We start from the raw sequence: 12,420 nt of genomic DNA, 5'->3' as shown, positions 1-12,420 counted from the left end.
AGGCGAATTGACCCTATAAAATTCATATTTGCGGTATAGATTTACTTTTTTTGTTGTTGTAATGTAAGTGAGAGGGCTTCGGTGCACGGTTGTGTGCTCAGTCACCATCATCCACCCCTTGTAATTGACACTGCTCCACATAGTGCTGCTTGCATTGAATCCTCACCATGCACATGCGGATATTACACACAGTGTCCGTGCGTGCAGGAACCCTGTGATCTGCGTCCTGTCTACAATGCCCACTTTCTCTACACTGCATTTGTACAGCAGCGGGTGGCCGATACTCACACTGCAAAAGCCAGAGTACAGATTCATTACATGCTGTCAGCATCAGCTACCCGCAGCTATACCATTCAGGGTGCAGCTGGTGGCCTCTGCAGACAGGACAGTGGGCACCCGCACACATTCACATTATGTCAGCTCTCAGCTCTTGTAAAGCAAGTACGTGCAGGTTTGAGGATTCAAAACCGCCAGCAATCCTTGATGCACTGTCAATCATTAGGGGAAGGGTGGAAAAGGGAAACTGATGGGGCAAAACAGTGTACCAAGCATTAGGCCAGGCGAAAACTGCCCAGAAGCCCCCTCATTTCAATATGTAATAAAATTATTTTTACATAAAACAAAATAAGCAAAGCTGACTAAATGGTCTGGCAGACATGTTGGTATAAAGTGCAATGTGTAGGTGCACATTCACACTGAGGCCATTAACAGAAGAAGCCTAGGATAAAACAATGAGCAAATAGCAGGCCCCAAAATAGATGGGGGCAGACCAGGACCAAGAAATGCTAACGTTAGGGACCATCCCGATCTGATACACCTCTATGTTATTTACATGTACTATTACTATTTATCTACTCTTTTTTATCCTAGGTTTCATAAAACAAAATAAGTAAACTCTGAACTACAAGTATGACTTTGGTAGGTGCCTACAGTCCCATATTTGGATGTATAAAAGGCTTAATTTCAGCTTTGGGATTGACAAGACTCACTTTAAGGCCAGGGTCAGACTTGCGTGTGCAATGTGAGAAACTCGCGTGAGTCTTTGGCATCAATACCTGGCACTGCCGCATGTATTTCTATGCAGCCGCTCACTCTGGTCCCAAGTGCCGGCTATTGATGCGCGAGTTTCTCATATTGCACACGCAAGTCTGACCCTGGCCTAAAGCTAAACATCTGGACATGTATTGTATAAAGAAAAATGTAACTTTGGACATTAAAAATATATGCAACGGATGAAACTTCCATGGAGGAACAGTACATGTTAACTTATGAATACAAGTTCCTCATGCCTCTACACTGTAAGATAGGTGGAAAGTCAGCATTCGCTTACTGTGGATGACTGCTTATGAGACCAAAAAGCAAAAAAGGGGGCAGCAAAACTGGTTTATTAGCATACTAGGGGAACTTAATCAAAGACTTCTAAACAGCCCCTTGTTTAGTAATAAGACAATCAGATCATAATAATTAGGGCAATCCATTCATAGGTACACAATGTGTAGTGGTAGCATGAGGAAATATAACTGGTGCATGCTGCCCCCAGTACTGCCCAGCATTTCAACACTCAAAATACTTTGCACTAACAATGTGACAGTGGTAGAACCCATGGTGCCTACGGGATATGCAATACTAGATATTCACAAGCCACAACTCACCACGTATTCTACTTTAACCTAAGGCTGGATTAACAAATGGTTACTAGACACATTCCCTTACTTGCTGCTTGCGTTGTAATCATAGGCTCCATTCTGAGGTGGGGTCTCTGCAGGTTTGGCTCTAAAGTAATTTGTGAACCCACTGAACATGCTCTTGATGCTATTGATATGGCGCTGACTGGTCTTCATATCTTGCTCCATCTTGTCCACCATTTTTTCTGAGCGTTTCAAAGCTTCCCCCTGCCGCATTAGCTCCTGTGCAGACAGAAAAATAGAATTTAAATCACTGATAAAATGAGAAATGGAATTTTAGCCATGTCCCTGCCTTTCATGTGGGCTCGAATGCCAAGCCCACATCTTTCCCCACACATGATGACTGTTTTAATCAGTCATCATGTGTCTTAATACTACTACTACACATTTGGATGGGATCTTGGAGATGGGAATACCCCTTTAAAGCAGTTGAGGTGTACTTACACATTTTGCTCCATTCAAGAATACATACCCCTTGACGACATACGCCGTACTAGTATGGCGCATGTCGTGTCTCCCCTTAGTTAAATGCCGCTGTGAAACTGACAGTGGCATTTAACAAGCGTTTCTGGCCATAGGGCCAGAAATGCGCGCACCACTGACCCCCGTCACGTGATCGGGAGTCATCGGTGTGTTGGCATAACAACCAGAGGTCTCCTGCAGACCTCTATGGTTGTCGATGCCAGATTGCTGCGGCGCTCATAATAATGCAGTAATTCAGCTACATAGCAGCGATCTGAGCATTGCTCCTATGTAGCAGAGCCAATCAGGCTATGCCAGCTTCCAGCCCCCCATGGAAACTATTGAAGCATGGCAAAAGTAAGAAAAAAAGGTTTTTTTTTAAAAAAATGAGAATATATATATATATATATATATATATATATATATATATATATATATATATATATATATATATATATATATATATATATATATATATATATATATATATATGTGTAAAACACCCCCCTTTCATCCCATTCAAAATAATAATAAAAAAAAAAAAATCATCAAACCTACACATATTTGGTATTGCTGCGTTCAGAATCGCCTGATCTAACAATAAAAAGAAAACGGATTAACCTGATCACTAAATGGCGTAGCGAGAAAATTCAAAATGCCAGATTTAAGTTTTTTTGGTCGTCGCGACATTGCATTTAAGAGCAATAACGGGCGATCAAAAGAACGTATCTGCACCGAAATGGTATCATTAAAAAATGTCAGCTCAGCACGCAAAAAATAAGCCCTCACCCGACCCCAGATCACGAAAAATGGAGATGCTACGGGTCTCGGAAAATTGAGCTTTTTTTTTTTTTTTTTTTTAGCAAAGTTGGGAATTTTTTTTTTCACCACTTAAATAAAAAAGAATCTAGACATGTTTGGTGTCTATGAACACGTAATGACCTGGAGAATCATAATGGCAGTTCAGTTTTAGAATTTAGTGAACCTAGCAAAAAAGCCAAACAAAAAAACAAGTGTGGGATTGCACTTTTTTTTTTTGCAATTTCACCACACTTGGAATTTTTTTCCCGTTTTCTGGTACTCGACATGGTAAAACCAATGGTGTCGTTTAAAAGTACAACTCATCCCACAAAAAACAAGCCTTCACACGGCCATATTGACGGAAAAATAAAAAAAGTTATGGCTCTGAGAAGAAGGGGAGCGAAAAACGAAAACACAAAAACTAAAAAGGCTGCGGCTTGAAGGGGTTAACAAAACAGATATTGGAGAATGTGACTTATAGCCGTTTAAAAAAAAAACGATTCCATTTTATATACAGGAATTTCTGCAATATATATGTATTTTTTGGTAAAGAGACTCTTGCGTTGGCAATAATCACAAGAAGGACAGGAAAATGGTTTAGTTTTTCTCTTCCTGAGAATGTGGTTAGTGCTGTAGCCAGCAAAACCAGCGGAAAAAATATAGGAAAACTGGGGGCAGTGACCACAACATGAAATTTAGATTTAAATAATAGCAATTGAATGGAAAAGGCTTTTTTTTCCCCCCCTCAAGAAGCAAACCATCTGAAACATTCAGGAGTTAAAAAAAAAATAAAAATAAATAACCTATTACAAAATTATTCTCTACTGAATAACCCAGAAACTGTTTTTGCCAAAGGCAACATTTCCATGTGCCCCAAGCAGATGTCCCGAGCATGCAGGGCATGTTTTACAGTGGTTGCCTGGGACTAAAACATATTACCTATACTTAGAATTGGTCTTTAATATGAGGGTATTGGGATGTCACCAAACAACCCTTTTAACCCCCACAATGCCCAACAAGCAGCTGTTAATGTACAGGGCTATTGTGTCCCGCTCTCGGCCACTGCCAGAGCAGATACTAAGTCATCAGTGGTGGAGCCGAGTGTCGGACCCTCCACTGATCTCATACTGATGGCCAATTCTATTCACAACTGGAAGAAAACATTAAATCTTAAGATAACAGCCAGTTATTTAAACTGCAATGTGGCTTACTACCATTATGTACAATTGTTATGGTGTGTTTGCCGACATATATGCATTTTAGATGCAGAAAACAGTTTTGAATCACCTGCGCTAATGTGTGTGTCTACAGTTGCACTCGGGGTTGTACGTGAGGGCAATAGCTGGCAAATAGAAGGCTTACAGCAGGTGTAATTGTGTACTTACTAGATGCCGAAATTGTGGTGTGAGCGCGGATCCTCCTAGTGCTGGAAGTTTGGCTCCGTGCTGCAAGGTCGTGGGATCCGGGAATAGAGGTAGCGTATTGATCCGCGCGAGTCAGGTCTGCTGGAGGGACGCAGGAGCCTAGTAGGAACCGCCAACTTCTGGCGTGCCCCGGCCGGAAGCAACGCCTAAGCAGTGGCGGAGTGTGGAAGGGGCGTGGCAAGCAGTGTGACGTCACAGCTAGTGGGCGGGCGCGTATGAGGATTAACCAATCCAACGCGTTTCGAAGGATGCGATCCTTCTTCGTCAGGGCTGGAGTTCCCCATTGAGCCCTCCTCTTATATAGCGGCTACTTGCCCGCCTCCTACAGAAAAAACTGTCTGGCATCCCTGATTAATGAGACTCGTAGCTGGTACATGGATAATATTGCAGCGCTATTAGTGCACTAGATAGCGGGAAGGCCATAAATTAGAGCCTTGAGAGGGGATTCACCTAAGAGCCTGATTAGTAAAGAATGTTTAATGCGGCATGCTGGGTAGATAACAGGAAGAACTGGATTAGGGGCGCATGGAGATATATGGGAAAGAAAACTAGAGAACATAGGTAAAAGAAGTTATATCGTTGAATGCGTTATATGGTGATTATAATATTTTGGTACCCCCCTGGGCCTTAGGCTTAATTAGGTGGCAGAAGGAGAGGAATAACATGAAAATAGAATTAGAACTTACCGGTAATTCTTTTTCTAGGAACCTTCCACGACAGCAGTATCGGAGGATGTCTCCCCGCCGTAATAGGGGACAGGAAACAGAAAGAGGTTAAATACCCCTCCCCTTCCTGCAACCACCAGTGTTTTTTTCTGGACACAGTAGCATGTATAGTTACCACTTAAGTGCAGGAAACATCTAAGGCTACGTTCACAAAAACGCAGCAAAACGCATGCACAACGCTGCGTTTTGCGACGCATGCGTCCTTTTTTTGCTTGATTTTGGACGCACAAAAAATGCAACTTGTAGCGTCCTCTGCGCCATGACGCGTGCGCCGCAGGGACGCATGCGTCGCAAAACGCAAGTGCAACGCATGTCCATGCGCCCCCATGTTAAATATAGGGGCGCATGACGCATGCGGCGACGCTGCGGCGCCCGACGCTGCGGCGCAGAACGCTAATGTGAACGTAGACTAATACATAAATCAGATAGGGAGGGAAATTAGTGCGGTCGTGGAAGGTTCCTAGAAAGAGAATTACCGATAAGTTCTAATTCTATTTTCTCCAGTCACCTTCCACGACAGCAGTATCGGAGTGATATCAACCGCCAATTTCTTTAGGGAGCGACAACAGCCTGGAGAACTCGTCTGCCAAACGATAGGTCACTATTGAAGTTGAGCCTGTAGTGTCTGGTGAATGTATGGACTGACGACCAGGTGGCGGCTCTGCATATCTGCTCTGATGATGCGTTACCCCTCTCTGCCCAGGAAGTTGAGACTGAACGGGTGGAGTGTGCTTTTAGAGAAGCTGGAGGAGTCAGATTCTGGGATGAGTAGGCAAGACTAATGGCCTGTTTAATCCAATTTGCTATTGTACTTTTGGCTGCCTTCTTGCCTTTATTTCGTCCTGACCACTGGACGAACAGATTCTGATCCACCAAGATACAATAGGACCACTCTACGGAAGTCCAGGGTATGAAAGACCTCCTCTTTTGGATTAGAGGGATTCAGACAGAATGAGGGTAAGATGATCTCTTGATTTCTATGGAATTCTGAGACTACTTTAGGCATAAAGGAAGGATCTAATTTGAGGATTATGCTGTCCATAGTTATGGTCAGGAATGGCTCCTGGATTGACAAAGCTTGTATTTCCTCTATACGCCTGGCGGTAGTGATAGCCACCAGGAAGACGGTTTTAAGGGTCAAGATTTTTAAGTTGGAGGCTGAAAGGGGTTCAAAAGGGTCACCGGTCAGACTCTTTAGAACAAGATTCAAGTCCCAAGGAGGGGTGTGGATAAGACGTCTCGGACGGATTCTAGTTGCTGAAGTTATGAACCGTTTGATCCATCGGCGATTTGCCAGATCTTGGTCGAAGAAAGACCCCAGAGCTGACACCTGAACCTTTAGGGTACTAGGTGAGAGCCCCAGCTCCAAGCCCTTCTGGAGGAATTGAAGGATTTGTGCAATCTCTGGGTTGAATGGATCCGGTTTGTTCGGGAAACACCATGAAGAAAATTTCTTCCATATTTTGCCATAAATGGCATTAGTTACCGGCTTCCTACTTTTTTGTAGGGTTTCAATCACGTCTTGAGAGAGCCCCCTGGCTTTCAGGATCTCTGCTTCAGAAACCAGGCTGCTAACTTCAGCTTGTGCAGGTCTGGATGAAATAGGGGACCCTGTTGAAGCAGGTCGCGTCTCTGGGGGAAGCAGGATTGGACCTTCTAGACACATGCCTGTTAACGCGTTGAACCAGCTTCTCCCTGGCCACAATGGGGCTATCAGAATCGTTGTAACTTGATCTATCCGGATCTTCTGTAACGTTCTGGATAGCAATGTGATTGGCGGAAAGGCATATGCTAGGGCAAATTCCCAAGGATGGGAGAATTCGTCCAGCCCCTGTGCCTCGTTTGAGGGGCTTAAGAAGGTGTCTGACTTTGTATTCTGCCTGCTGGCGAACAGGTCCACCTCGGGGGTTCCCCACCTCTGGACCAAGGATAGGAATACCTCCTGGTTTAGGGACCATTCCCCTGGATGAAAGTCCCTCCTGCTGAGGTAATCCGCCTGGGAATTGTCCAAACCCTTTATATGCACTGCGGAGATGGACAGGAGGTGCTTCTCTGCCCAGGAAAAAATCTTCCAGCAGTTAACTTTAGGCTTGAGTGTCTTGTGCCCCCTTGGTGTTGGAGATAGGCGACAGTGGTCATATTGTCGGACATCACTCGTACATGGTGACCCTGGATGAGGGCCGATGAGGCTTTCAGCGCTTCCTCTACTGCTTTTAATTCTCTCAGATTTGAAGAGCTGCGTCTCACATCTGGGGGCCACAACCCCTGAAAGTGGGCCTTCTCGATCACGGCACCCCAACCTCTCTGACTTGCGTGTGTTGTGAGTACTCTGAGAGGAGTCTGATCCCAGCTGACTCCCCGATGTAGGTTTCGGGAGTTCAGCCACCACGAGAGGGAGGATCTTACATGAGTGGGAAGAGGGATCTTCCTGGATAAAGCCATCTGGTGTCCTCTTGAATATGACAGGATTTGAGACTGAAGAATGCTCGTATGGGCCTGGGCCCAGGGGACTGCCTGGATGCATGATGTTAGTGAACCCAGGATTGACATAGAGTCTCTTAGGGTCGGGAATTTCTGGCCTCTGAATCTGGAGATCCTGTGGACAAGATCGATCCGACGGTCCCTGGGCAGGAAGGACATTCTCTTCTCTGAGTCCAGAAGAACTCCTAGGAATTTCTTCTGTGGAGATGGCCGGAGATCTGATTTTTCCAGATTCGGAATCCACCCGAGAGATGTTAAAATATTGAGAACCTTCGTCACGCCCTGATTGAGGCGTGAAGCTGATGGGGCAATGAGGAGGAAGTCGTCCAAGTATGGAATGACACAGACCCCCTGTTGTCGGATAAAGATTATCACTTCTGACATGACCTTGGTGAAGACGCGTGGAGCTGATGATACTCCGAAAGGAAGGACATTGAACTGGTAATGGCTGATCAGCTTGTTTTGGGAAATAGCGAACCTGAGGAACTTCCTGTGGTCTGGATGTATTGGCACATGGTAGTATGCGTCCCTCAGGTCCAATGTGGCCATTACCCAGTTCTGTCCAATCAGCGGGATTGCTGATCTGATAGATTCCATCTTGAATCTTCGATATCTTATCACCTGATTCAGAGGTTTCAGGTTTACGATGATACAGTGTTTCCCGGAGGGCTTCTTCACCAGAAAGAGATGGGAGTAATGGCCTTCTCCTCTTTCCCGATGTGGTACATGGGAAACCACCTTTGCTTGAAGCAGGCTTAGAATATCCGACCTCAGAGCTTCCTGAAGTTTTGGAGATTGTGGAGAAGTGATCATTAGACGGTGAGGAGGAGGACTCTCGAATTCCAATCTTAGGCCATCCTGTATGGTACGCAGGACCCACCGATCCCTGGTGATCTCCTGCCACCGGGAGAGAAAATCCGAGAGTCGACCCCCGACCTAGGAGCAGTCATTGTTTCTCAGAGGACTGCTGGGGTTGGGGGACCAGGATATTTCTGGCTTTCCCACCTTTGGGGTAGCTCCATCGTCCCGATTTGCCCTTTCCCCTATAATTCTGTTGGGGTGGTTGGCCACGAGGGGAATGAAAAAAACGCTTCCTAGGGTTCCTTTGTTCCGGAAGAACTTTCTTTTTGTCCGAAGCCTTGTCCAGGATGTCATCTAAGGCTGGTCCAAAGACATGATGACCCTGGAAAGGAATACCACAAAGTTTGGACTTTGAGGTAATATCTCCTCCCCAGGACTTAAGCCACAAGGCCCTTCTAGCTGAATTTGTGAGGACCGCGGATCTAGCGGCTACCCGAACTGATTCCGTGGAGGCGTCCGCGAGGAATCCAGTAGCTTTTTGGAGCAGCGGGAGAGAATTAAGGATGTCTTCCCTGGATGTACCTTGTACGAGATGATTCTCTAAGGTACGGGAGCCAGAGAAACAACGATCTGGCCACACATGTTGAGGCTACGTAGGATCTCAATAAATTAGTTGAGGTGTCCCAAGATTTCCTCAATAAACTCTCACAGTTTTACGATCCATAGGATCTTTCAGCTGGGAGGAATCTTCAAAGGGTAGGGCCGTTTTCTTGGTTACCCTTGACACCTGAACATCCACTTTGGGCATTTCAAATAAAGAACAGTCTCCGTCCAGGGGGAAGCGATTTTTAAACTCAGATGGGACGTTTAACCCCTTTTCCGGCAGGCCCCACTCTTGGAGGATAAGGTTCGCGATGTTTTCTTGTATGGGGAATCCCTTTACTGACCTAGGTTTCAGACCCCCGAACATATCATCCTGCATGGAATGGCCCTCTACCTCCTCTTCTACCCCCATGGTGCCTCTCACCATGGAAATTAACTCTTCCAAATCCTCAGAGAAAAGGTATTTTTTACTATCAGATTTGGGAGCAGAAGTAGAAGTAGAACCCTCGTTTTCCCAGCTATACTCTGAACCTAAGGTATGTATCTCGCCTGAGTCAGAGTCTGAGGCTACCGGGCCCATCTACCTTTTTTTAGGAGGGGGAGGCTGCGGAGTCGGGGCCTGAGAAGGCCGCCATGGAGGACTGAACCTCCTGTCTAATGAGGGTTCTGATGCTGTCCATCAAAGAAGGCTGTTCGCTACGCAGCACTTCGTCTGTGCATGGTTGGCAGAGCTTCTTTTTATGCGTTGAGGGAAGCTTGGACGCACAAGCAGCACACTTGCGGCTGGGCATCTTGACTTTCTTATGGTCAGGGACCTTGTCTCCTTGGAACGAGAGAGGAAGGTGGGCTGAGTCGCTTAATTTAAAAAAATGGACAGAAAGGGACATCATCCCACTACTTACGGTAGAGGGGTGCGCGCTGGGCTCTGCAGGAGCAGAGTGTAAGGGTTTGTCGGCGTCCATAATGTCAGAGGTCCAGTGAGGATCACAAACAGACGTCTTACTTGGAGGCCTCCCCAGTCAGGAGTAAGTAATCTTACCGAGATTCCAGCGAGTTTGGTGCTCCTCCCCCTCGATAGTGTCCCTGGGGGGGGGTCCGAGACGCCCGCCCTGGCCGCCGCTGATTCCAGGACGTCGGCCGGCACGCGCCGGAGCTCCAGCCCGAAAAACCGGAAGTCCGGGTGTGCGTCACTTCCGGTGCGCGCGCGCGCCAACCCCAGCAGCAGCGTGGAGGGAGGAGGAAGCCGGGGAGCTGCAGGAGGACCCCGGAGCACTACACCGCTCTGCATTGCCACCCGAAAGTTGCGCAGGAAGAGCGGGCAAAGGTCCCAAGTCACGCGAAGAACGCGGAGATGGGAGCAGTCTAGAGGAGGAGGAGAGCGGAGCTCCCGACCGCGACTGCCCGGCTATCAGGTAACAGTACTCCCGTTCGCCGGCCACGGCAGCACTATCGAAGAACCTCTTCATACCCCATAGGGGACAGGAAAAAACACTGGTGGTTGCAGGAAGGGGAGGGGTATTTAACCTCTGTTTCCTGTCCCCTATTAGGGCGGGGAGACATCCTCCAATACTGCTGTCGTGGAAGGTGACTGGAGAAATCTGCAATAATAAAAACTCAGACAACTTTATTAATAGAATAAATAAAAATATATAAAATATAAAAGATAAAAATGATTCATTATAAATAGGTCCTAATCTAAAAGAGCTGGTTGCTCAAACCCAATCTACTAGAATACTAGAGATTGAAAAATCATACACTCTTGAATAGAAAGCAGATTTTGTGATAAATATGCCGAGATGGGGTTAAAACTGTCCACAGGATCCCAACTGGGTCCTCAGCCCAAAAACACCCCCTTATACAGAGGTAGCTGGGCATGAATAATAAATATTAAAAATTCAGATTAAAAAGCGTACAACTCAATTTCATAATTGAGTCCTCTAGGGGCCAGGCTGTCTAGCATATAAATCCATCTGGATTCAACCCTGGACATTGCTTTAAAGGGAACCTGTCACCCCGTTTTTTCAGTATGAGATAAAAATACTGTTAAATAGGGCCTGAGCTGTGCATTACAACAGTGTATTTTGTGGACCCCGATTCCCCACCTATGCTGCCAAAATACGTTACCAAAGTAGCTGTTTTCGCCTGTCAATCAGGCTGGTCTGGTCAAAAGGGCGTGGTGTCTTCCCCCAGATCTTGCTTAGTTTTCCGTTGGTGGCGTAGTGGTTTGCGCATGCCCAAGGTCCCGAATCCACTGCACAGGGGAGTTAAAAGAGCGCGATGTGCACTATTTCATTGGTGATCGGTGGGGGCGGCCATCTTCCTTTGGCCGCGCGTGCGCAGAAGCGGCGCTCTGCTGGCCGCGGCTTCAGGAAAATGGCCGCGGGATGCCGCGCGTGCGCAGATGGAGATCACGGTGGCCATTTTCCTGAAGCCGAGATGCGAATTCTGCTTCAGGAAAATGGCCGCCGCGATCTCCATCTGCGCACGCGCGGCATCCCGCGGCCATTTTCCTGAAGCCGCGGCCAGCAGAGCGCCGCTTCTGCGCACACGCGGCCAAAGGAAGATGGCCGCCCCCACCGATCACCAATGAAATAGTGCACATCGCGCTCTTTTAACTCCCCTGTGCAGTGGATTCGGGACCTTGGGCATGCGCAAACCACTACGCCACCAACGGAAAACGGCTACTTTGGTAACGTATTTTGGCAGCATAGGTGGGGAATCGGGGTCCACAAAATACACTGTTGTAATGCACAGCTCAGGCCCTATTTAACAGTATTTTTATCTCATACTGAAAAAAACGGGGTGACAGGTGCCCTTTAAGAAAATCTCCGCCCCTTGGGTTTTGCTGGACTATTTCAATTCCACAAAAACGGATCCCTCCACAGGATTTATTGTGTTTTTCTAAAAAGTGGCGGGATAGAGGGTGGCCTTTAAAACCCTTCTGAATATTATCTAGGTGCTCCTTAATTCTGACCTTCAAAGGTCTTTTAGTTCGGCCCACATAGATTTTATTACAGGGACACTGCAGTGTGTAGATTACCCCTGTCGTTTCACATGTTATCATGTTTTTAATATGAAATTGCTTAGTGCCACTTGAGTCTGTAAACGTGGTTTGGACCAACTTCCCAATAGATGTGCGTTTGCAGCACGAACATCTGCCACATGACCTAAAACCCCACTTATGGGGGTCTGATGGTTTTGCGGGTGCCCCTGTCCTAGAGAGGACTGGTTTCGTTGTTGGCGGGGTTGTTGGGTAATAAATCCCCAATGTTCTTGTCACATTGCAGAATGGGCCAATATTTCTTGACTATATTCATGAATTTCTTGTACCCTGAATGAAATTGTGTGACTATGGGTAAATCTTTTATTTGTGCTTGAATGTCCTGAGGGTTATTTATTGTTTTGGCTTTATGGACAAGACTCTCTCTTGATATATGA

General features: G+C 46.4%; 1 protein-coding gene across 2 annotated transcripts in view; it reads right to left on the bottom strand.

Annotated features, from left to right (window-relative positions):
- Positions 1-12,420, bottom strand: part of SNAP29 (synaptosome associated protein 29) — a 43,139-nt gene that overhangs the window by 26,158 nt on the left and 4,561 nt on the right. For both annotated transcript variants that reach the window (XM_077293440.1, XM_077293439.1), the window contains exon 3: positions 1,714-1,907. In XM_077293440.1, coding sequence (XP_077149555.1) covers positions 1,714-1,907 — 194 coding nt within the window. The remainder of the gene's footprint in view (positions 1-1,713; positions 1,908-12,420) is intronic.

The sequence above is a fragment of the Ranitomeya variabilis genome, chromosome 1 (assembly GCF_051348905.1).
Source record: "Ranitomeya variabilis isolate aRanVar5 chromosome 1, aRanVar5.hap1, whole genome shotgun sequence".
In the NCBI taxonomy this organism is placed as follows: Eukaryota; Metazoa; Chordata; class Amphibia; order Anura; family Dendrobatidae; genus Ranitomeya; species Ranitomeya variabilis.
This window is presented reverse-complemented; position numbering and strand designations above follow the sequence as displayed.